General features: G+C 30.6%; 3 protein-coding genes across 4 annotated transcripts; all 3 read left to right on the top strand.

Annotated features, from left to right (window-relative positions):
* The first annotated feature begins 800 nt into the window (after positions 1-800).
* On the top strand, positions 801-8,290 carry LOC135194772 (uncharacterized). Its single transcript, XM_064220563.1, has 14 exons — positions 801-976; positions 1,202-1,358; positions 1,599-1,728; positions 1,948-2,079; positions 2,513-2,623; positions 3,150-3,252; positions 3,518-3,661; positions 5,188-5,388; positions 5,927-6,083; positions 6,637-6,766; positions 7,139-7,270; positions 7,413-7,523; positions 7,604-7,712; positions 8,078-8,290. Exons 1-14 carry the CDS (start codon positions 838-840, stop codon positions 8,227-8,229), a joined length of 1,908 nt encoding a protein of 635 aa, XP_064076633.1. The 5' UTR covers positions 801-837; the 3' UTR covers positions 8,230-8,290.
* Positions 8,291-14,817: 6,527 nt separating this feature from the next.
* Positions 14,818-19,159, top strand: LOC113394454 (clavesin-2-like). 2 transcript variants are annotated; one of them, XM_026631766.2, is made up of 7 exons: positions 14,818-14,972; positions 15,100-15,256; positions 15,533-15,662; positions 16,508-16,639; positions 17,189-17,299; positions 17,731-17,836; positions 18,898-19,154. In XM_026631766.2, exons 1-7 carry the CDS (start codon positions 14,834-14,836, stop codon positions 19,035-19,037), a joined length of 915 nt encoding a protein of 304 aa, XP_026487551.2. In that variant the 5' UTR covers positions 14,818-14,833; the 3' UTR covers positions 19,038-19,154. The 2 variants fall into 2 exon arrangements, with proteins under 2 accessions (XP_026487551.2, XP_064076683.1); XM_064220613.1 differs by lacking the exon at positions 17,189-17,299 and having other exon boundaries at positions 18,898-19,159.
* A 1,830-nt stretch (positions 19,160-20,989) lies between these two features.
* On the top strand, positions 20,990-24,647 carry LOC113394386 (clavesin-2-like). Its single transcript, XM_026631683.2, has 7 exons — positions 20,990-21,274; positions 21,881-22,037; positions 22,581-22,710; positions 22,972-23,103; positions 23,513-23,623; positions 23,710-23,815; positions 24,302-24,647. Exons 1-7 carry the CDS (start codon positions 21,136-21,138, stop codon positions 24,439-24,441), a joined length of 915 nt encoding a protein of 304 aa, XP_026487468.2. The 5' UTR covers positions 20,990-21,135; the 3' UTR covers positions 24,442-24,647.
* Positions 24,648-27,373: the final 2,726 nt, after the last annotated feature.

The following is a 27,373-nucleotide window of genomic DNA, read 5'->3' as shown; positions in this document are numbered from 1 at the left end:
GACGATCTCACCGAAATTATTTCCACATAATTATTTTGGTTTTGGGGCAGGCTGTGAAGTCGGCCTGTAGTTTATTTACTTTAGTCCAGAGCAGACAGCACGCCGCCGTCAGATTTTAACGATTGCCTAACGAAGCCGCATATAATTTTATTTATTTAATTACCCGCAGAGGTGATTTTAACAAGATACAATATGTCTTACAGAATGTAAAATATACGCCTGAGAGATAAATTATGATATTTGTTTATTTTGGAAAGGTCTTATTGATTTTTTTATTTATCATATAAATAAAATTACATCACATGTATTGCAAAACCAATAATAATATAATAGCTCTTTCTATGTATTTAAACAGCTTATTATTTTGTATTGTGTATTGTTTTTAAAGTCTTTGTAGTTAAAACAGGTTAAATAATAACGTTTATTTAATTATAAAAAAAAAATACATGTATAAATTACGATAATTGCATTTCACTGTCCCAAGATTTTAAAATATTATCGAAAAAATTATAAATAAAAAATACATTTTAATTTAGATAACATCAAATAAATGTTACTACGCTGTAAATCTAGACTGATATGAGTAGATTATGTTTTAATTGATTTAATAATATGTGTGTGCAATTAATTTAAAGATCAAATTAGAAATGCCCTCTAATATGTAGCGCACTTATCAGGCAATGAACATTAAATAGATAACAAATCTTAGATAGTACACAAATATCTCAATAATTCAATCGTTGCTAGATTATACTTTAGTATTTTATTATTATAAGGACTTTGAATCGTCGAATACCATATTTGGAATAAAATCGTTTAATAAGTTATTTAAAAAAAATGAATATTCGACCTTTGTCACCCGAACTCGCAGAAAAGGCCCGGTTGGAGCTGAACGAAGATCCGAATAGGATTGCGAGTGATCTTCAACACATTAAGGATTGGTTATCAAAACAGCCGCACTTACGAGCCTGTACAGGTATTTTTTTTATATTTACTTATTAATCAATTTGACAAAAAATCTCTGTCAACACAAATTAATTCTTTTACCTGAGTATAATAAAAAAAGTAATTGTTTATTCACATTAAATAGAAATAACTATAATAATTTATTGATGACGATATTATTAATCAATTATATGATATTATATAATTTTTATTAAGCTGATTAAATTAAAAAAAAAAACAACCTTTGACGTTTCAGATGATCAATGGCTGGTAGCATTTCTTAGGGGCTGTAAGTACAGCCTCGAGAGAACAAAGGAAAAGTTGGATCTTTACTATTCATTGTATGGCCTCGCGCCAGAAATTTACACCGTCCAACATAACGACGCAAAATTTGATACACTTATGAATAACGGGTAAATTATTAACTAAAGTTATTATTTATTACGAATATTACTATAATTGCTTGGTGATAGTGCTTCATACCACCCTCCCAGTCATCAAATATTTTACTGCCAAAAAGCAATATTTAGTATTTTTAGCTTCCGTGTAGTATTTGAGTGAGTGGGTCAGTGTAACTACAGGCACAAGACACATAACATGCCAGACCATCTATCTATTTTATACATTCAATAATTTTTCTTATTAATTTATAGCTCATACTTAATGCTACTAGACACAGAGACTCCAACATCTCCGCGGACAGCAATAATTCGCCCCGGCAAATATGATCCCGATATTTTTAACGTCGCCGATTTGTACTCTGTAACGTCAATAATTCAAAAGGTATTTAAAGATCTTATAGTAACTGGTGTTTATGAAATATGCAGTACAAAATAACGATAAATATTTTACTCGGATAATTTTTACGTAAATTATTATATTTTAGTAAATTTATTTATTATAAATGTGTAGTATTTCATCGACAATTATAAATTTTGTATTTTTTTTAAATTATAAATAGTTAAAATGATAAATTATATATATATTTTTTATTTTTTATAGATTATACTTTTTACTGACGACAAAAGTGTAATATCCGGGATTCAATGGATAATCGATTTAAAAGACGTGAAGATCGGTCATATGTTACAAATGACTCCAACGATCATGAAAAAGATGGTGTATAGCTCGCAGGTATGTTTGTTTATCTCATATTAAATGTCCAATTGTTAAAAATTTAATAAATCCTGGAAGATAAATAAATATAATTCCATAAAAGGGACACTCCCTTAATTTTCTACTGCTTTTCATCATCATAATTAAATACAAGTTCCTCATAGTTTTGTTAAGTTATTGTTTATTTCGGACAACCTTATTTATATCTGATATTATCAATTTAAGAGAGAGAGAGACAGAGTATTTACTTCTAACAAAATTTTATATGAGAACAAAATGAGTTTGAGGTTCGACTATTATTCATTAGACCACCTCAATTTTAAGCAGTGAAGTGACGTTAAACTAATACTTAAGCTATTCTTGTATTTTGAGTATTATATATCGTCTTGCCTATTTTAATTAAATAATTTGGTAACATCATGTAAATAAGAATTATTTGTATATTTTTCAGGAAGCTGCACCAATACGTATGAAAGGAACTCACTTTATAAATGCACCGGCTGCCTTTGAGATGATATTAAATACGATGAAGAATTTCTTAAATGAAAAAAATCGGAATAGAGTAAATATTCTATATGCATAATATAATATAATGTATTAATGTTATCATCTATAGTTATATTTATATTATTCAGTTGTGAAAATATTTTGTGTGACCTACAATGTTTTTTTGGCAGAACGTTTTTGTCTACCATTCTGTTCATTATGGTAAAACCATTTTGACAATAATAGAAAAAGATTGTGTGTATATTTTTAACTTAAAGTACACAATAGAAACTTGGTGGTAGGGCTCTGTGCGAGTCCGGGTAGATACAACCTAGACATTTTACTGCTAAACAGCAATATTTAGTAATGTTTATTATGGTTTGAAGAGTGACTAAGTCAGCGTAACTACAGTCAAAACGGACATAATGTTTTTGCTTCAACGGTTGGCGATGTAAATAATGATTACTTCTTATAGCATCAATTTCTATGGGTTGTGATAACCCCTCACAAACCTAAAAAATATTAATGAAATAAAGAACCAGATCAAATTCACAAAAACAGTTCGCTTTACCTTTGGTTTCTAATTTTATAATTTTTTTTAGTTCTATGTATATCAAAATTACGAAGATTTTTATAATAGTGTACCTAAGTCAATTCTGCCTAAGGAATACGGAGGAGATTCGGCGTCTATAAAAGAAATAATAGGTAACAGTTTTATTTTTTATATTACATTATTTTCAACTGGTATAAATTTCCTGGCAATGCTACAAGGTCATTCCTGTAACCTAGATTTTACTAGCTTATAAAGAGGCGTCTACAAGCTATTCTTATCGTTCTAAAATTTGTTTTTAAATTGAGTTAAATTCCATTTTACAGAAAATCATAATATAATAATTATTGCGTGTAATGTCTTGTTACTACAATGTTTGAATTAGTATTGTAATATTATATATATAAAATTTGTTTACAGAGTATTGGAATACTAAAAAAATAGAATACGATTCATGGTTAAAGGAAGAGATGAAGAACGGAACGGATGAATCGAAACGACCAGGGAAGCCGAAGACAGCAGAGAGTGTATTTGGAGTTGAAGGATCTTTCCGTCAATTGGATTTTGATTAATGTTGAATAAATTAAGTTTATGTGACATGAAACACCTTAATAAAGTGATGGTTTTTCTCCTAAGTCTTCTTATTTTCGTTAGGTGAATAATGTTTACGTATGTATGTACGTACTAGTCCTTTGTCTATTTTAAGTTTTAACCATTTCTTTAGTGTCAATTAGTTTGTAGTACCTTGACGTTATGATGCAGATTAATGTAAAATTATTATTTTTTCATAGGCTTATAAACTATGTCTTGGTTTCACCAGACAACACGACCAATTATATTAATGTTTAATCTTAGATTTGAATCCCGTTTTAAAATTTCGACTTCGACGAGTGTTGGTTCGAAAATATTTGGTTGGATGTGTTTTGGTGGTTTGGAGATTGGTTTTAGAAGTAAAACTGATCATATTTTTATACATTCATGAACTTTTAATAATATAATAAGAAATGGTTAATGAATCAATCAGCTGAATAGCTGAAAAAATGCTTATTTTTTGTAGGTGGGTTGGATTTGTTTTATTTGAAACTTATTCGACCTCACTCTCGAATTATTACTACTCGAATTCAGATACGCTAGCAAAATTTAATTCGATACCTAATTAAATTCTCACGATATTTATTTTCACTAGAATGATCACGAATGCGACGATGATTATCACCATCATAGCCATCTGATCCTGCGATCTTGGGTTAAGAACCTCGTTTTATCTAGAGTTCCATCATTCGAATCGAAAAATAGCAGGCGTCTGTTGACTAAATTATATTAGTATGAAATATCTCAGTTCATATGACTTTACTCTCCACGGATTAGTCTATATTAATCTAGGTTCAGCCCAAATTACTATTATTTGAGCACCATTAGGGTTACTTTATATTTTTTTTACGAGATTTAGATATTTTTTAAACACATATACATTAATCCCCTTTCATCATGGGTATAAAGGTAACTATGTACCTATTATAATGCATCAGTAAAATTTTAACTTCAAAAAATTTTTTAGTTGTTTTTCCTATTTTATAAACATGAATAGAAAAAATGTACATTAATATACGTATTTGAAAATGACTTATTTAGTGCAATAAATATATATTTACTGAAAGGATTATTCTTATAAATTCCCGAAATAGGAATACAGTTATTTTAGTAAGATTTCAATCGACAAGTAGCATTTAGTGATAATAGTGTTTTCGTATCGTTTGAGTAAATAATCGATACTGACATAGTTACATTGATAAAACTACTATAGTTACAGATAAACTTTCTGTATCGTATAATATTTTATTCGTTACATATTTTTCCTGAGCAACTCCTGCCGTTGCGGTTTTATATAACTGATGAGGAAATAATACTTAATGCTTACTTAACTTTCTTTTATGTTCTTTCTGAATTCGAAGAGAACTGAACAATATCAGTAATATTAGTAGAGCGGTTGCGATACCAATTGGTAGCAGCTATCTACCTATAAAAGATATGTAATCAAAGATTATTTTATAAATATCATTTTACGTGGATTGGACGTTGGAATAGTTAAGCTTACTTCGTTTCGAGTAAGACGATCATTGTTTCACTGATAATCCGAAACAAAGTACTGAATATGCAAATTCGGCCTTTGTGTGCTGAGCTTGCTAAGAAAGCTCAAGATGAGCTTAATGAAGATCCAGCGAGGATAGCGAGTGATGTGCAACATGTCAAGGACTGGTTGTCGAAGCAACCACATTTGCGCGCTCGAAAAGGTATTACAAGGCGATGCTTATTATGTATTAGAATTAGAATCTTGTGTTGCATATTTGTATAATAAATTTATAAATATAGTTTACTATATAAAGTATTTTTGAGGGAATTGTAAAAGTTTAATCAGTTTAGCAATTTATATGGCAATCGTTTTTCTTATCTCTTACTGGGATATTTTATACGGGTCTTTGTACACCTTTTTTTTATTTTAGTTTAGTGTTATTTAACTGTATCCAGATAGGTAGACTGGCAAATAGGCCATCTGGCAAATAGGCCATCTGATTGGCACTGTACTGCACCTTAGGAACTATCATATTATATTTCTTGTGCCTGGACAACTCCAGGCGAGTGAGTTAGTGTAACCACTGCGTCACAGTGGAGGACCAAACCAGAACACAACGATACTAAGTATTGCTGTTTGGTGAATTTGTGGTAGGTGAATGGTAGAATATGTGATGAGCGGGTGTAACCCAACCCAGACGGGCTGCATAGCCACCATCAGTTTTTTTATATTAAAGACATTATTCAACAATGTTTCAGATGATCAATGGCTGGTAGCGTTCCTGCGTGGGTGTAAGTACAGTCTTGAGAGAACAAAGGAGAAGTTGGATCTCTATTACTCGATGCGTACTCTCGCCCCGGATCTTTTCAGCGTCCTGCCTGGTGATAAAGTTTTTACAGATATTATGAATATAGGGTTTGTATACAATATTTTATTACTTATATAAGAAATAATTTAATCGTATCATAATCAAAATATGCTTTAATACAAGCAATTGTTAGTTTCATATGTCTAATAGAATTTTTATTTTAATAAAAATCTGTCACCGGTTCGGATTCTAGTGTTTAGTAAAACAACCGGCAAAAACTCAACAGTAAATATAGGCTAATGTTCCTCCCATGAGCATTTATTAAAAAAATAAAAAAAATATATATATTAGGTATTAATTAAATATTAAAGATAATATGTCTGTATCATAACTGTTCCCGCGCAAATACAGTAGAAGAAAGAGGAAGACATTGTAATTTTAACGTTAAAATGTGAAGATTTCAAACAACACAAATTACAATTTAAGTTATTGTACTGTAGAGATGATTTTTTTTCTATAAAATATTCGTGTTATATTATTAAATATAACAAGACATCAGTGATGCTAAGTGCTATTTATTATTATTGCCTTGTAATATTACGGTAGAAGTAGATATTTTCGTTTAAACGAACAATACTTATGCGTTGGTTTTTATTTCAGTACCTATTTAATACTGCCAAAATCTACGACACCAGATTCACCACGGGTAGCAATTGTTCGACCCGGTAGTTATGATCCTGATAAATACAAATTATCAGATATATTTTCTGTCTCTATCGTGCTTCAAAGGGTAAGTAAAACGTTTAGCAATTGAAAGTTACAAAGATGCCACATTACACTTACATTAGCTTAGTCGTGGCACAGTTTGCCAGACTAAAGCATTCTTAAATCTATAAATAAATAGGAAAACAGTTCAGTGGTCTTCTGATTGTCAAGTGTTTTTTTTTGGTTGCAGGCTAGTGTCGACTTGTGACTTTATAAGTTGTAAATAGAATATAATTATTAAACTTGACAATTCCTGTTGACTAACAAAAACGTAACATAGTGATTTGTTCAAATTTTCAATAATTATTATGATCAAATTTCGACCACGGGAAGTACTAGTAATAATCAATAGTTGCTTTGAAAATATAATGAGGTATTCATTTTTGTATGTTCTCAGATATTGTTAATGGAGGATGATGCCACTGTTATATCTGGTGTTCGCACAATATTGGATTTAGAGGGGGTGACACTGGCCCATTATCTTCAAATGACCCCGGCTATGATGAAGAAGATGGCAGTTCTTTCACAGGTAAATTTTGTCTTTGTATATACTGTCATAATCAAATATTAGTAATTTGTTTTGCAAGGTCTTAGATTATATTGTTTTCTGGAATCAGGAAGAAACTATGAACCCAGTGTATATGGAGATTTAGATACTTATTTCTTTTCAGGATGCTGCCCCAATGCGTATGAAAGGAACTCACTACATCAACACGCCAGCAGGATTTGAAACTGTATTTTCCGCTATTAAGAATTTGCTCAATGAAAAGAATAGGCAAAGAGTAATATTATTTAATTTTCTTATCAAATAATATAATGTTTTATGTGTTATTTTCTTAACTTTAGTTATTTTGTTTTCCAGTTATACGTCCACAACAAAAATTACGAAGAGATGTATAGTCACGGTATAAGTAAGGATATTTTACCGACTGAATACGGTGGCAACGGTGGGACTATCAAAGAAATAATCGGTAAGATGCAAAGGTCGTACTTTAAAGCAGCTAATTAGTTGCACGTCTCGCATCTCTGCCTGATATGGCGAAATTTAATAACTAGAAATGTTTTTATGGCTATGGTTTGTAAAATAAAAATAAGCCAATTTATATGGTGTCTGTCCTGTTCTCGTGCACAAATTGATAAATTGAATTTTACAATAAGTTGATTTACAATTGAACGAGAAAGTGAAACAAAACAAAAACAATAAAACTTTTGAAACATTTTTGGTAATTTAATAATTAAGAAGAGTCGCGTCACCCATTTCATGTTATAGCGAACAGATTACGTTTAAATACGTAATAAAGATAGTAATCACATTAACAATATGTAATATTTACAGATCATTGGAAAGATAAAGTACAAAAGTATAGTTCATGGTTGGAAGAAGACCTGAAATACGGAACGGACGAGTCGAAAAGGTCTGGACAGCCGAAAACTCCCGAGAGCATGTTTGGACTAGAGGGTTCTTTTCGACAACTAAACTTTGATTAGAAAGAATACAGTTACAAAGTTATATTTTTGTAAAATTATTACATATTTTATACGTTTGTGTTTAAGTTTTTTTTTAAATTCCAAATTAAGGTTGTATTTTAAAATATATGTTAATTCTGGTTGTATAGTTCATTGACATAATGACATTGACCATAAATAAATAACATTTATGTTTGGTATGTATATACAGACAGCTTGGCAGATATTGATTATAAAAGTATTTTTTTAACATAAAATATATTTGATATATCAAGAACATAAATTTCGAAATGCAATAAAATATTAAATTAAAAAATCTGTAGATAAAGATATTAATAAAATACTGAAGGTGCTTAATTCGTTTTAAAGGCCAGGGCCGGACCGTGAGTTTAGGGGGCCCTGGGCTAATACTACTTAGAGGCCCCACTTAAGACACCTGAACGTAGACTTGAATTTGTTAAAAAGTTTGATAAATTGTAGGACTCGCAGGTCTGCAAACCATACGATCTGTTTAATTTAATAAAGTTATATAAAGGATTCTTTCGCATCATCGTCTATTTTTGACTTTGACTTGACTTAGCTGGGGCCCCCTTGAATCCACGGGGCCCTGGGCTGAAGCCCAAAAAGCCATACGGTAGATCCGGCCCTGTTAAAGGCTACAGATAAACGAAACTTAAACACTGTTTCTTAATGTAGATTTTACTTGCAAATAACTCGCTTATTTTTTTGTAAATCCTGCGGTAAAGTCAACGAATATTATAATACTAAAAATATATATAAATAAAACTTATCATTTTAGATACGTTATATTATGTAGGGTTTAAAAGGCAAACATAAAAAAATACCTGGAAGTAGTATATATAGAAAATAGTACCTGTGGGTAACAAGAGCCGAAATTTAGCAAGGACTACTACGAGTACCATGACAGCACTAAGAGTAATGTTAGTTTCGATGTTTTTTGATGGATAACATCTTTCCACTCACATTCCTCCAATCTGTGTTAGTGATTTCTTGGAAAGCGACGAAAGTGAATAACAGAAAACGAAGAAGCTATTCGATTTGACCACTGAGCGCGCGTGGAGCTAAAGTCAGTCGTTGATGGTAACAACCCGTTTTTCTTGTTGCTTATTACCAAGGTGAGATGTCAGATGTTACACATCACACAAGCAAGTACTATAAGGGTCCTTATTCTATTATTCAATTTGTTGTTTTAGTGTTATTATTGGATATTGGTTGTTGACTAATCAAGGTAAGTTATATATTTTAAATATTTTTTATTCAATTTATATATCAATTGAATATTTTTAAATGATATTCAATGAAAATTTAAAGGAATGAAGGAGGAACAAAGATAAGCGACACAAAAGGAAAGTACTCTAAATAGGTATTATGAACGATACTGCCATAATGGGAATAAATACAGAGAGTTGTAAAGGCAATGCTCAGTATATCCGAATTGGTTTTACAAACAACGTCAACGGGCCACATTGATTTTGGATGTTTTTAATTAACACGGAAGCAGACGCGAAATGGATTTGTTCACTTGACGATAAATCTGACTTTCTATTAAAAAATAATTATTCTTCCATAATTCCTTGATGTGGTACAAATAACCGGGGAACTAATTTTATATCTGTAAACAACATGTTTGAAATTGTTCAACGGTTGAACAATTGTTGAGTAAATGATGACGAAAGATAATTAGACAACGTACACACGACCTTTTGACTTGATATCTTAACAAAAGGATTCAGAGGCTCAACATAATATAAAAAAAAATACTGGGAGATCTCAGTCGGTATGGGGGACCCCAAGGATCTATTCTTAGACACTTTCTATTCCCCATATACATAAACGACTTGTCTTTCTTATAGGGAACAAACATGACATAAAATGGCTGCTGTTATCTCATTATTTAAAAAAAATAACAGAATACTGGTATAGTGTGACGAAGTAGATAAATAACGTTGTTTTTGATAATGTCGTCCACTGGTTTGGTGATTTTTATATTTAAGGTAGGAGTGAAGTGTTTAGTTTTGTTGCACGTAGTGGTATCACACTACAAGAACTCGTTTTCTACTTTTACTCGATAATTTGTGATTATACCGATGGCGTTTGGCGAGGATCAATAAAGGAATAAAATACAACAATCTAAATGGATTAGCGTGTCGACTTAATTCAGTTAGTCAGTTATGTGGCATTTGCGGCTTAATAAAATACTACAAAAAATGTTTCTTCCGCCGGGTCTTCTCAGGTCAAGGTATTTTAAACCGCTGTTAGTTTTTATTTTCGCTATCAATAAGAACTTCATTCTACGTGTAAATGCTGTACGTGTAAACACATTGAATAAACGGATTTATTTAAATTAGTTTTTTTTAAAGTCAATAAGTTATTTTAAGTTAAAGTACATCTTTATGCCTTTTAATCGTTCAACAAAGTTCACCCAGTACAAGTACCTTTAGTCAGACGAGACAATTTCTCAACATGTTTTATGACTTATAAGCCGGAATACCGCAGCCCGAGAGTCAGTATCGCGAATATCAAAGAAGGAACGAGACAAATAAAACTTAATGTATTATTTATTTAAATATGAATAATGTATTTATGTATAGTGTTAAACATAAATTTAGTAAACGATTATGTGACACGATTACGATCTATAATTAAATATTCATTCTAACAAAATCAAGGTCAATACCTAACCTTCAACGCGTACTATCTCTTTGTTTAGAAGCATTTGAACTTGCAACACATAGTGTTGTTTTATTATTTCTACAAAGTTAAATAACTGTCACGTTAATTATATAATGTAAGTGTAGTGTGTGCATTTTGTGTCTGTGAATATAGGGCCAGTGCTAAGTCTTTATTGAACTGTTTTATCGATAGATCAGAGTTGTTTAATAGTTACACGATAAAATCATAGATATTATATAGTACGTCCTTGCGTACTCTATAGTGACAATCTTCGCTAGTGTTTGGAAAAGGGCGAATCGAAATTTGTTGTTTTAGTAGATTCTTCGTAAGTTTTATTATGTTTATTAATTTTAAATTGAGTAAAATTTGATACTTTTGTAGGTAATATTTTATAGTTAAGTATTCATATTTAATTAAAACGTAGAGTTATTTAATATTAACATTACATTAAATTAATGGTTATCAATGATTAGAAGCACTCTGTTTTATTAAATAAAAAAATAATACTTATTGATCACATATAAGGCGATTAAATTTGCAACGCGTATAGGTACTCAATATGCCAAAACAATTTAAACAGTAGTTACTCTTCATTTTTGGAGTTTTGCCCAATTTTTTTGTGATAATATAAAATGTGACACAGACTATAAATGTCAAAGTAACTCTGTTTGTTTGTCTGTTACGTTTTCGAAGCTATAATACTGAACTTATTAAATTTGGTATATAGTAAGTTGAAAATTGAAAATTAAAATGACTGATGTTATCTCATTATTTTAAAAAAATAACAGAATACTGGTATAGTGTGACGAAGTAGATAAATAACGTTGTTTTTGATAATGTCGTCAACTGGTTTGGTGATTTTTATATTTAAGGTAGGAGTGAAGTGTTTAGTTTTGTTGCACGTAGTGGTATCACACTACAAGAACTCGTTTTCTACTTTTACTCGATAATTTGTGATTATACCGATGGCGTTTGGCGAGGATCAATAAAGGAATAAAATACAACAATCTAAATGGATTAGCGTGTCGACTTAATTCAGTTAGTCAGTTATGTTTCACCAAGAAAGGACATAAGTTATTTCTAAGAGCCGAGATGCCCCAGTGGTTAGAACGCGTGCATCTTAACCGATGATTTCGGGTTCAAACCCAGGCAGGCACCACTGAATTTACATGTGCTTAATTTGTTTATAATTCATCTCGTGCTCGGCGGTGAAGGAAAACATCGTGAGAAAACCTGCATGTGTCTAATTTCAACGAGATTCTGCCACATGTGTATTCCACCAACCCGCATTGGAGCAGCGTGGTGGAATATGCTCCATACCTTCTCCTCAACGGGAGAGGAGGCCTTAGCCCAGCAGTGGGAAATTTACAGGCTGATTATGTATTTCTCTTAAATTCACTACTTGATGTATAATATAGGAGATGAACTGGATTTCAGTTCCCAGCAGAGTTACCCAACATAAGAAGAGTTAGGCTTATAGTTACACTCCACGATTGTTGCAGTTTGTTTTAAAACTTACACATCTTGTAGACCTCTCAGACATGCAGGTTTCCTCATGATATTTTCCCTTACCGCTAAATCCAGAGAATATCAGAACTATAAAACGTAAAAATTATTAATTAATACGGAACTTAAATTGTATTGCAGTATATCGATCTACACACTAGACTTTCAATTTTTCAAATACTGTTAATATTTTATATTTGCAATGTAAAATAACTTCAAATCGTCTTCATAGTTGTAAATTAATTATATGACGGCGTATGGTCCGCCATCTTGTTTATTCATACTGGTTGGAAAAGAGTGTCAATGGGAGTTGAACGGCGCTCTAGTGTAGCGTCGCGTCGATGGTAGCGTGGCAGCCATCTTGAATTGACAGTTACATTCAAGATTTCCCGCGCACCAAGTTTGCGACGAATCGCTAATTTCCAACATTATCTTTATTCTTTTGTAATAGATTCAGTGATTTATGTGTGTTTTTGTAAATTATTTATTTACGAATCGATATTGATGACTATTGTGAATATGTCTGTGTAATTGACTTGTTTAATTAAAAACTAACTAAATATGTGGATCGTTCATATAAAATCGTTTGAATATATGCCCACTTATCTCGAATAATCCTGATATTGCCAATAAAATGTCTATATATATATATTAATTTGTAATATTAATCAATGTAAGTATTCATTTGTCAATCACTTATTGAGGATTGGCGTATTGTATAAAAAAACGATCGTTCGACAAAAAAACTTGTTTCAAAAATGGAATCGACAGTCGACTATATTATAGTAAATTTTGAAAATTGTCGAATTAAACCAAATTTTTTTTAGAAAAAAAAGAAAAAGCGTATGGAGTTTCATTCTTGCGTTGCGTCTCGTTTCATCCCATCGTTACATTCTGTGTATTTATTTGGTCTGCACGACTATTCACGATTGTTCGTGAAAATTGTTCTTTAGTTTATCATATTTGCGTTATTATAATACCGACGGTACCGACTATAAATTTTTGTCCTATATTCGAATGACATAGCTATTTTTTACATTCGTATGATACATCTACCTAATTATTTTTAATATACAAAGTTATTTTAATGATAATTAATTATTTAGGTCTTTTTAAAAAAAATGTTTATTTTTGAATTGTGATTTTATACGAACATACACTACATGTAGAATAATATACTGGCATAAAACCTTACGACGTGTCCTGACCTTCCAAAATACTGTTCCACACTTCTGGTACTGGACCCAAGAACCGGCGCTCACTTAGCTGAAAGACTGAGTTATAATGCCAACATCCTGGGAATAATACCACAGGACGATCTTCCGAAGGGCGTGTATTTACAATGATTTTTATATTACGTAATGAAGTATTATATATATGTAAATTTTTACGTTCCATAATTATGATAATATCTTAATTCTAAAGTTATTAGATAAATAAATCGATAGACCAATGAATTTCTGAACCACGTAACATTTTATCTAAATTATAATTCTAATTTTGCGAATTAGTAATAGATGTATAATTTCCTACTGATAACAACTAAACTATTTTGTTCTACGAAAACAAGTGTTTCAGAGTTTCTGATATTGATAAACGATCGGACTTTGGGTCAAATTATACTATCGTTAATATTCATAGAGCACACGAGTCAAATTTATCACGAGTTATTTCTCAATACGTCTATTATTATAATTTAAATGTATAAGTATAATATACAAGAGATAAATTACTTGACGAAACAAAGACTTTACATGCTATAAAACGATATAAAGAACATAATTTGAATGCAGGTATAAATTAATTCATGTTTCAGACTATTGAATTAATTTCACGGTATCAAAATATTAATAATGAAATAAAGAAAACTAACATAGACGAAAAAAGCCTTTAACATAAGTTAAATCATTAATTTGTACCTAAAATATGATGTGTTTGGTCTCGGATTTGTCGGTAGACGGGTATCCATTGTATTATTATCTCTTGTATGGTATAATGTATCCATTGCTGCCTACAATGGATATCCATACAAGTAGTATTTCTGTCATTGCTAGCGATCGAAAAATACAATCGTGAAATCAAATTTATACTGCCCTTATAAAATGTGTATATATTTCATATACAATGGATGCAAAACAAAATAAATAATTCATGTTTAAACAATAAAATGTAATATTGGTATATTGTACAATTATATTTTTTATGAATACAATTTTTTATGAAGATAATGTGTTATCGGCTTTATGTGATATTGCTATATACATAAAAGACAAATTATTTATGTCCAGTATGTATCGTGCTTAGACTGTTGTAACCTTCTTTTTAAATTAGTTTAAGTAATTATTCTCATTTATGTACCATTTATGAAAGTGTGGACCGATAAAGATAATTAATACTTGTATTAAATCTTTCTAGATTTTAAATAATGCCGGTTCGGCCTCTGCCTCCAGCCTTAGCAGAGAAGGCTCGATTAGAACTAAACGAAAACCCGAAATTACTTGAAGAAAGCATACGTCATTTAAAGCAATGGATCTCAACGCAACCACATTTAAGAGTCCGAACAGGTAACTTTACTTGCAAAAAAACAATTAAATAAATTTATTAAAAGTTAGTAAAATATACAGAAAAGATATTATAAAATCTAGATCATTAATTCGTAAGACATTTTGTTTATACTTTAACTTTTTGCAGATGACCAGTGGCTGGCTGCATTTTTACGTGGTTGTAAATTTAGACTAGATCAAACAAAAATTAAATTAGATCTTTATTTTTCATTTAGAAGCACAGCCCCGTATTTATATAGCGTTAAATATTACGAACCTAAAGTTATGGATATAATAAACACGGGGTAAGATATAAATCAATCTACCATAATCAATATTTTAAATACATATTTTTATAAGTAAAACTACTAATTCATGTTTTCAAGAAGCGACTAATACTCCTAATTAAAAAAAAATACATGAAGTATTATTTTTATAAATATATTTTACATCATATTTATATTTGTAACTGCGACATTTTATTTGCTATCTTGCTTGCTAATTATGGCTTTCAGTTAAATTTACACGTTACAATTTTTTTTAAATAACCTTTATTGACCTTAAATTTTCTTCGTATTCAGAGCAACTTTAATACTACCAAAAACGAAGAACTCAGCTGATCCACGAGTTATATTGTATAGAATCGGTAAAATAGATCTCAAGCAATACACCATAATAGATATAATGTCGGTCCTTGTCCTTCAAGAACAGGTCAGTTTTTGATTAATTTTATCTAATTAATAAAACTCATTTAGATTAAGATAAACGAATATGAATACCTAATCATGTTACAATGTAATTGTAAACAAATGTTTTATCTAAATAGAAAAAAAGATAATCGTGTATACGTATAGATATAGATATGAGTGATGTGCTCATACCTACGTATCTGCTGTCTGGAACCCGGCTGTCTTGTTATGGGCATGTTATGCGGAGGAATGAGGACCATGTTGTGAGAAAGGTTTTGAGAATGGATGTGGATTTATATAGGGGTAGGGGACGACCCAAGAAACGATGGATGGATTGTGTGAAAGACGATATGGTTAGAAAGAATGTTACTAGTGAGATGACGTCCGACAGAGAAGTATGGAAGAAGAAGACATGCTGCGCCGACCCCAAGTAAAATTTGGATAAGGGATGATGACTCATACCTACGTATAATTATGTTGGGGTATATTATATTATTCGCTTCCCCACTACGCCACTTCGAATGCTATCAAAGTTGTATCGGCTATTACGTATTTTTTCATGGAAAAATCTTAATACTATGCACCGTTATGTATCTGTCTATTAGAAGGCGTTGCGTCACGTCAATTTCCATCTCAAATCAAATCAATACATCGCCGTGACAAAATTGGTATAAATTATCATGGAGAATATTTTAACGCAGCGCTGGTCGTACCCGTATAATAGTTTTCACAGACGCGTACGGGGCCAATAGCTTATATGAAAGAAAATAATTTAAAATATTAAATCGAATTCATTATAATTTACTGCTAATAGTTTTAATATCAGTATTCAGTTTATTTATCGCAATAATTATATCTAATCTACAGATCTGCTTCATGGAAGATGATAACTTTGTAGTGGCAGGTACAGTCAATGTTGTAGACCTAGAGGGTGCTAGATTGGGACACTATACACAAACTTCGATCAGACAATTAAGGAATTTAGTTGCTGCTAATCAGGTAATCACATTGATCGGGCAAATCACTGACGCCCATTTACATTGAAGGTGTAAGAAATATTAAACATTCCTTAAATCGCGAATACACCTCCCAATTTGGAGACTAAGATGTTATCTCTCTTGTGCCTGCAGTTACGCGGTCAAGTAATAATAATAACAATCTTTATTTACACCTAGTCGTTATTTTATTATTAAATAAAATAATTTTATAAAATATTCTTACTAATTTAACAAAAACGTACTACTACGAACACATAAAAGAAAATTTATAAAAAAAAAGTAAACAAAACAAGCTTAAATCTATTTACGATCTACAAACCTAATCATTAAATTTCTGTAATATATAAATTTGTTTGAATATTTTTATAAAAAGTATCACTTAATAACGCGAGGAGTATTGCTGTTTCGTTTGTTTTGTGTTATAAGTGGTAGCTATCCAGACGCGCTTGTATAAAGCCCTACCACCACGTATATAATTAAGCTTAAGAGACAAACCAGATGCATTATTTATTATTTCAGTATTTTTCAAATAATATTTTAGTTTTTTTAGGATGCGGTGCCAGTTAGAATTAAGGCAATACATTTTTTAAATACTCCATTCTTTTTTGAAACCGTTTTTGGTATCGTCAGAAGATTTATGAATGAAAAGAGTAAAAAAAGGGTAAGTTCCTGACAACTAATACCATATTTTCATATATTTGATAATTTTGGAATTTTTGATGTGAATACACTCAACTTATTTTAGAATTATATATCAAACAGTTTTGAGATTCACGCTTGAAAAAAAAAATAGCGACTTATTTTAATAATTTTTAATTTAGTTACTTACTATTCAAAAAAAAAAAGATCTTGACATCAAAACGATTCGTTTTACTTATCTGCGGATAATTAAAAAAGCATTAATACTTAGTAATTTTAACAATTTAATCTCCCGTCGTTTACGTAATTTTAGTGTAATTATGAATAGTATTGTATTAATCTGTCCATTATTTATTTGGACAAAATCTGAAAAGAAATTCACACTCGACAGGTTATCATAAAAAAAATAGGTAAGGTACGTTTTCATACTATTATACAAATTTTATTTTTCAGATAATAGTTCATAACAAGAATATGGAATCTTTTTATGAACATGTACCCAGGGAGGTATTACCTGGAGAATATGGGGGAACGGGCGATAGTATACAAGATTGCATAGGTATAAATATCTTCTATATGTACATAATTCTTCTGTACGTGTGTACCTTGACTTGTGTGTGGATCAAATTCATTGTGCATGTTTGAGCGGGTCTCTGGATGGTTTAGATTGTACCGTTTGGTGAAGCTGATAAAGCTGTTTTGTATAATAAAAAAAAAAAAAAATTCTCCATAACAAGATGCCAGTAGTATCTAGTAACATTCACGCCCCGTTCATTTACTTTACTTTAACGGTTCCGTAAGTTTGTATGAAGAAACGGAACCCTTATATGAATTCCTGTGTCTGTGTGACGGTCCGTTTATCACAGATGTCTGTCGAATCTACTGGCCTTATGTAAAAAATATGAATTTATGTGACAAAATTATCGGCGTGCAGCAGTGTGAGTGACGTTTGTGTATACACGGTGCTTAGTGTGCGTAAGAATAAACACAGCAAAATGATACAAAGAAGGTTATATTTGTTAATGCAGGCCGATAATTAATCTTACGTGGACACACCTTCGGGAGTGAACAGACATATACCGTTAATAAATGAGATTTGAATATGGGAGTAACTTTACGGGGGAAATTAGAAAAAAAAACAGAAAGTTTTTCATACTGAACCGTGCAATATATCAAATAAAAGTTTTGATTGTCAAATATGTATGAATGTTTTTTATCGTTTAAAAGTTAAATATAACATAATACACAAAAGTCCATTACCGCTGGACCATACATCTGAAACTACTGAGTTAAAACTAAAAACAAACTCGGCAAATAGTTGAACATATAATACATACGAAGTATATCCTATATATCATATATATTTAGAAAAACCAATAAGTAACTAAATATATATTTTGCATAAAAGCTTACATTTTGCAAATGGATTGTGTAGGAAAACATGTTTTTATAAATATCAATCTGAAGTGTAGCGTATAATCAGGTGAAATTCAATTTATCACGTGGTTTCCAACACCGACACATGCAATTCGATAACGTATAAGTTATTTAGCTACGATATTATTAAAAATGATACCGAAAACAAATTATGTACCGGCTCTATACATAATTTCATTACAGACCATTGGAAGAATAAGATGCGTGACAACAGCTCATTTTTCGAAGACGACCTTAAATATGGAAGCGATGAATCGAAACGACCTGAAAAATCAGATCCAGCAGTCATTAATGATCCGTTCAGAGGCTTAGAACTGGATTGAATATTATTGTTGCTGTTGCTTAACAATAATGTACAGCTTTGGTGGCAGGCGGTATAAAATATTACGGAGCCGAAAATAATTCGAAGGTAGCTGGACAAAACGATAGTACATCAATATGTTTAAATTTAAAAAAAGGGGTGTTTGTAAAAAATTTGTTCAAGTTTAAAATTTTATGTATTCTAAAAAAGTTACCTTACTAGAGATGCAATAAATATGTGGCTTGAATAATCATTTATTATTGATTTCATCACGGTATATGTAATTTCGTCTAGAAGATCTTTGTTGTCAAATCCTATCCGAAAATTTCTATCAATCGTACACTCATAGTTTTAGGAGACGCCGTTCGTGTAGAATTATGTTTAAAGCTATTTATATTCTTAAAGAAATGGAGTATAATCTTTTTTTTAGGCATTGTGTGGTATCGCAACGCATTGGTTTGTGATTGAATATAATACATTAGGTATTAATAACACTGAAAGGGAAAAAATGCTAGCAGGAAAAATTAAATGTGGTCTAAAATGCTAATCTCTCATTCATATTACTTAAAGTGAAGCGCTAAGATGCTACTTTTCTGAAATGTGGTTTATTGACTTAGCTTTAAACCTCATTTCCCAAAAGTACGATTTGGTGTTTAAGCCTTTCTTGCTTTATACCGATGATATATAAATAGCAGTAACCTGCTATTTCATCCGCGTTAAATTTGGACGTTTCATACTCGTACTCACGACGAGCACATAGGCGCATCTCATTAACTAAATATCTTATTCTAATGCCGCCGACTCAGCTTCCGTGTCGCCTCGTTGTAGTCTCCTGGCGTTCTTGCCTTTAGTTTTACAGAGGTTGATATTAATGATTACTTACTGACTTACTGACTCTTCCAACTGGAAATCAATAATACTAATTATCACTATTTGGAGGTATAATATTTGATTAGTAGATGGTATCTACCCGGACAGGATGGCGCAAAGACTAACACCAAGTGAAATTTCGTGATTAAAATGAACGATGGGACCAACCTTGTATTTCTGATCAAAAACAGACTAACTGTATTAATAATGAATAATTATTTAATAATGAATAATAATGAATAAATATTAGTGACAACCACCAGCTATTAAGATTATTTTGTTTTCTTGACATAAAACAGTATTTTATTATGTTATTTAAATATTGCTCATTTCAATTATTATACTTATCAGAAAGCGAAGTAATAAAAAAGTATTATCTAAATAAAGCGACGTACAATGTGAAGTACAATGGAAATAGTCATTTGACAATCTTTTATGTCATTTATATGATTATTATAATTATAACGAACTTCGCGTAACTTTGTCCGCGAGTATGTTATATATTTATTTATTTTTTTTATCTTTATTTTCCGATATTATTTCTTACTGTAGCGTGGCTTTGTGACACAGCTATGTTCCGGAAGTTAAAATGTACTGACAGAAAAAATTTGGTTGCCTTGATTCATTTTTATGATTCTTATATGAACCGAGTCCTGTCTCTGTATCTGAAAGGTTATGACTTTGGCACTAGTTCCACGAGAAGTCTAGATTGTACATTACACATAATACCTATTTAGGTTTTGTTCGAAGTAAATCCTTTTTAAGGTATTACGTTTATTCCAATTTTCCTTCCATCCAAAAGAAAAATATAAAGTTTAAGTAAGACTAGATCGTTGAAGGCATAAGAAGTATTTATGCTAGTGTTTTATTAAATACATTATTTTCATTTTTTGAAAACCTTTTTAAATTTACTAATATGGCTAAATATAGACCGCTAATTGGTTGCCTATCACGTCATCAGCTGCCATCTAGCAATAATAAATTGGATTTTAAATAAATAAAGTTCATGTTAACAATGAGCAGTGTGTTTCGAATTTGCAATTAATCTGTTTAAAAAAATATAACACACAGCCAGTTGCAAGCGTTATCATTACACGTACAAAAATGACACGTCACAGATATATTCATATCAGTCAGTATTGTTTACGTTATTTCTCATATTTTACTCGCATCGCTAGGAACTCGTTTCATTTATATTTAAAATTATTAAGCAAATATTTAAATATCGGTCGAATTATTCGAATCTTAATATGACGGTTCGGTCTTTGTGCCCAGCTTTGGCAGAAATAGCAAGAGTGGAACTGAATGAAGACACCGAGAAGCTGGAAGAAAGTATACAATATTTAAAGCAATGGATTGAAAACCAACCTCATTTAAGGGCTAGAACCGGTGAGTACACTTTTAAAAGAGAAATTCTGTTAATATGTCTATATGAATTATTAACTATAATCAAATACCGTTTCATATATTTATTTGATTCATTCGTCATTATTGCTATTATTATGTACTAGTTTTCGCGCACGACATCGCTTGCGTTTTAGGGGTTGGCCGTCAGGTTTTAGTTATAAAAAAAGTAAACCACGGCTAAAGTCTTGAACAAGTAACAGACAGACAGAGTTATTTTCGCATTTATAATAACGACATTTCATATATTTACACAGTTAATATTTAGATTCCTCTAAATTATTATAAAGGGTGTTTTGTTAATTTTTTTGTGTATTTTCTCAAAAGTAACAAGAATTAACTTAAGGCAGGCTCAATTTATCTTGTCTTGTTAATCTAATCTTCATATTAGGACTGGTATCTGTTTTTTTAACCGACTTCAAAGGAGGTTTTTTCACCGATTTCTTCGTCGATTGTAAATGGTTAGGAAAAATATTTTTTGTATTAATAGTTTTTTTTTTTGTGTGTGTTGTGTTTGTGGTCAAATTAACAACTACATGGAATAGTGAAAATTATTGAGATTTTTATTTTTTTCATTTTTCTTTCTTACAGATGATCAATGGCTAGCTGCGTTTTTACGTGGTACTAAATTTAGGTTAGAACAAACCAAAAGTAAAATTGATCTCTACTTTTCACTAAGAAGTACGGCGCCGTATCTGCATAACATTAAATATTACGAACCTAAGGTTATAGAAATATTAAATATAGGGTAAGTTCAATTCTATGTATTATAACTACTTTTCAATATAGATCTGATATAAAAAAATAGTTTAAAATCTCTTCAGACGGAAGAAATTTTATTATTGTAAGAGGGAACAAAATTGTCAATTTTGTCTTCTAAATTATAAATTATTGATAGAAGGACGAGCAACCGGGCCATCTAATGGCGTGAGTGCGTAGATATAAGTGGTCACCCATATATATTGGCACCGTATAAAATATTAATCATTCCTTAGAACATCAATGTGCCACAAACCTTGGGAACTAAGGTGTTATGTCCTCTGTGCCTGAAGTTACATTGACTTCCTTCCCTTCAATCTGGAACACAACGATGCTGATAATTATTATATAAATGTAAATCATGCATAAAATTGTTTTTGAACTCATACCAAATTATGTTAATGACAGCTCCATTTTTAATAGTAGAAAATTTAAGAAGATCCTTGTTACGCACCACTGTTTCCTTATTAACCAAGGTATATATTTATTTATATATTATATGTATTAATTAAATATAATCTTTTGTTTTCAGATGCACTTTGATATTACAAAAAACCAAAAATCCAGGAGACCCTAGAGTTATTATATATCGCTTAGGTTTATGCGATCCCAAAAAATTCTCTTTAATAGATATATTAACAGTCTTTGGTTTTCAAGAACAGGTAAATTCACAAAGTAGAATTGTTGTATTTCAATTGTATTTTTGAATGCAAATGAAAAAAAAAATAGAAATAGCTTCCATTAACGAATACTGCAAAACTCCTAGAAACGAATATAGGACTTGAAAACATAATTATAAACGCCAATATAATTGCCACCTGATTAACCATCTAATTGTTTTTTACCGCAGACGCCTTTATGTCTTGAATGTAATAATGACATAGCTCTGTAGCCATTGAACGTGTTTGATATTACATTTTCAGATTTGCTTTATGGAAGACGACAATTTCGTCGTTTCGGGGATTATAAATGTCGTGGATTTAACCGGCTCTACATTAGCTCATTACACGCAAGCATCTATCAAACAGATAAGAAATATAATTAGAGCCAACCAGGTTAGTGTACTCTCTTTTTGAATTTAGATGAACGCTAATGTCAAATACATTTAATTTGAAGGTATAGGTATACCTATTCTTTAAGATTAAATTCAAAAATCACCACTTGATACAAACATGCAACACAATTTTGAAGGATGCACGCAAATAAATATAATCAAGCGATACGCTTACCCGTAAGTTAGTCGGTTTAACATTTCACGAGTGAGGTAGAAAGTGAGTTCTGTTAGAACTATATGAATTGCACTTCTGTTTTAAGTATACATTTGTTTAACTGCTACACTAAGAGAGGTTTAACGGCATTTCTTGGTATTTATTTAAAATATGAAAAAATGTATACTAAGAAGCGCCTCAAGGAACTGTTAAATCTGAGTGTTGTTACTTTCTTAATAATAGTGAATAATTTTAGGAAGCGGTGCCATTGAGAATCAAATCGATGCATTTCATCAATAGTTCACCGTTTTTGGAAACATTTCTCAACATTAGCAAAAGATTTATGAGTGAAAAAAGCAAGCAAAGAGTAAGTATTTAATAGACATTTCGAATTAATACAGATTCAGTTTACTTTATTTTATTTTATTTCGAGCATTTACGTTTACGTTCCAGATAATGATACACAATAAAAATATAGAATCTTTGCATGAATACGTGCCGAAGCAAGTCTTACCAGAGGAATACGGAGGAACGGGTGACAGTATTCAGAATTGTATAGGTTTGTTCAATATTCGAATTCATGTTTAATTTGATAAATAAATATTAATAATAGTCGACCTCTCTGATATATTCTTCCGGGCAGGTCTGTGATCGATTGTACGATGTTGTTTCGAAATGGCGAAGAGTCTACGATAAAGATATTATTTATGTTTGTTTGTCCTACTAACGAATAATAAGATTAAAAACTATATCATTATTTGAACTCTTAAGCGAATAATATTTTTTTAAATTCTATTCTATGCTTTTACAAGTTATGTGATCGGTTTCATTTATTCAGTACCCAGATTCGTCCCTCCTGAGCTTCTTGGTTCAAACCGGAGATCAGTCGGATATATTGACATATTTCAAGTGATCATTACCAGTAGTACCGCTATCAGTATCACTTGTCCGAGTCATAAACAACTAACGTCCACGCCAGGAACGCTTTCTCTTAGCGGCAAGCCTTTATGCTGTTCTTCATTAGTATATTTTCAATTTTCAACAGATCATTGGAAGAAGAAAATGTCAGACTACAGTTCATTCTTTGAAGATGATCTGAAATATGGGAGTGACGAGTCTAAACGTTCGAAAAAACCTCAACCAGTCGCGATTGAAAAGAATTTTAGACGTTTGGAATTAGATTAAAATGAAATACCAATATTTAATATAATAAGGTTGTCTTCTTTTATCAACGATACTCACATTATTTTTGAATAGTTAGTTTTTAAGCAGATTTTTGTTTAAGAAATTTGTCTGTTGAATACGTCACGTCTTTTTATAAAACGTTTCCTTTAATATTTTTTAAAGTATATCCATACTGATTACCTATATTATAAATATGAAGTCACTCTTTATAAGTCTAGGTTTAGATATAAAATAAGTACCTATATCAAATTAAAATTGTAACATTTTCATGTCAGTGCTTTAAATATATTAATCAAAAAACAGTAATTAAGTTTTTTTTTTGTTTCATTTTGATTTTTGGTTTAGGTTAACAGTGTTTTTTTGTGAATCGTTTGACGGCTTTTGTATCATAAAAAAATTATAATGTAAAAAATTATCAATTTGATGTACGTCAAGGTATACTTTCTCCTATTTATGGAATTTTTAGATTCCGCTGGATTTTTTCTAAGTTTGCTGATGTCGTAATACGCCATTGTTGCACAGTCGCTTACCTGCTAATTTACTAGAATTTAGTTTTTTACTAAGTAAACCTAAATGATAGAGCCAATTTACCACATATGCTTGGCCAACAGCAAATAATATGGTGCCTAATTTGGTAAAGGCTTTATAGTTATACAACATACAACATTCTAGATAGGTTGCAAATCACTGCTAATTACGCTCACCTCGACAAATTACTCAAGTCAAGCCAACCAAGATGCACTGTCCAAGTTATGCCAGATTTTAGACTATCTATGAGCTATCACAATGGAATAAATATATAGGAGATCGTATCTGTGCTGTTGGTCTTCGAGTAGCTACTCGTCAGGAGTTTGGTAATGGTGCAATTTTGTGTATGTTAACCGTTAGGGAGTTTCCACGTTGGGAGCTAACAACGAGTACAGCAGTCATGAAATTCTGTAAGAATATAAGAGGAAGAAAAAGTTTGTGTTTCATTATCTTTACTTTTTTTAAAACAATTAAAAGTAATGTAAAATAGATGTTTTCATAATTATTCCCTTTTTACTCTTAAGCTATCTAAGCCAGCATATCAAGTAATACAACACCAAGAGAAAGCAGCTTATTTTCCCAATATATTAATCAATTTCATGTATAAATTTTAGCTAATTTTTGCATCAATTTTCGGTTTTAGGTTGTTAGGTAATTATTTATATCAAAATACAAAAGAAACACGTTACACAAAACACTTGGTTTTTTTGATATTCAAAACCAAATTATTAGTTATGAACTAATTCTGTATTAGAACGAATTGTTTACATCACCACTAGTCGTGTTTTTCCTGTCAACTTTAATGAATATATCACAAGCAAATAAAACAATATTATACATACCATTAACAGTTATATGATATAAAACCTTGTCGTCAAACTGTTAATTTTACGTCAATGGTACATCATTTATGTATACCAACAATAGAATTGGACCAAAAATTGATCCCTGTAGCGCACTTATTTAACGCAGACTCTATTTAGCACTTTCGCACTCTATTTAGCAATTCTATAATCTTGATGTAATCAGTCCATCGTTTAATAAGTCAGTGCAGGAAGACGACACTTTTCTCCGCACAAGATAATGTTTGTAGGGAGCATATTTGTCGGTCAAGACCTATCGAATTAGGTCAACAATGTATAACCAACTCTTAATAAATTGATATTTAACTGAGCTTAATGTATTTATTTATAGAAAAATTTAAATACTACTAGTAAATCGATAGAGCTTCATTTATTTTAATATTTTATTAAAATTGTATTTATATAATATATATATATATATATATATACAGTACTAGACTGTATTGCTCAAGTTATATTAAATAAAAAAAAACAATATATATATATATATTATAACTTGAGCAATACAGTCATTTAGAGAAATTTAGAGAAATGAAATGTCAAAAATATGTTTTCTTTTTAAAGTATTGTAGCAATGTCCCAAATTCATTAAGGAATTACTAATATTCCTATTTACCTATAGTTATATAATAAATAAAACTGAAGCAAAAAAAGTTTTTCCACAAACTATTTACACAAGTAAAGCTGCGAGTGTAAGCTAGTTAAAAAATAAAAGTCTTGTGTTGAATAGGACTTTTTTTAGTGTCTGCAAGTCAGAAGGTTAACTAAGACAGACGAAGGGTTGAACCCCTTTGGCTTCTGTCATACACACAGAGCACAATATAAACGCTTAATTGCTGCTGAAAATGGGAGTGATGTCATGAAAGAACACTGACAATATATCTGTTATCACAATACTACGTAGGTGTGAGTTAATTCTTTTATCTATTATTTATCATTAAATTAAATTCATATCAAAGCAATCTTAATGATTTTATGAAACGTTACCTGTCGAACAAATGAAGAGTTATAATTCTATGAACACGATATGATAACTTGAGTATTATATATCTATGTAATTGGATTTCAATGTTAATTTTTATTTTTTTTTATTTGCACTCAAAACTTTAGCAGCAAAGGAATAAGTTTTGAATACTTTATTGTTAAAATAACAAAGTACAAATGTGAGTTTATGTTTCAAATTACAAGGCATAATTTAAATAACAAGTGTAAGTACATATATACTCTTGAAAGTCTTTGTAAACAAAGCCGTTCCGTGTAATTCCTACTCGACTGTATCTGCCTTTATAATAAACATTCATCGTACATTCATTATTCATTAAGATATTTTTGATTTTTCTTTATAATACGCCCGATTAAAACTCTTCATTTAATACTACGGAACGGTCGTCATTAAATTAAGTATATTTATTGAAAATAGTATTAATTAATTTCAGATGGTTCCATTTTCTTGAAGGTCAATTTTGAAACCAAGCAAACAAAGAAATAATCCAAGAAGTTTTAGTTTGTATGTGTTGTTAAAGTTAAATTATGTAGAAAGG

The sequence above is a fragment of the Vanessa tameamea genome, chromosome 4 (genome assembly GCF_037043105.1).
Source record: "Vanessa tameamea isolate UH-Manoa-2023 chromosome 4, ilVanTame1 primary haplotype, whole genome shotgun sequence".
Taxonomy (NCBI): domain Eukaryota; kingdom Metazoa; phylum Arthropoda; class Insecta; order Lepidoptera; family Nymphalidae; genus Vanessa; species Vanessa tameamea.
Note: the sequence above shows the minus strand (reverse complement) of the source record. Positions and strands in the feature narration are given on the sequence as shown.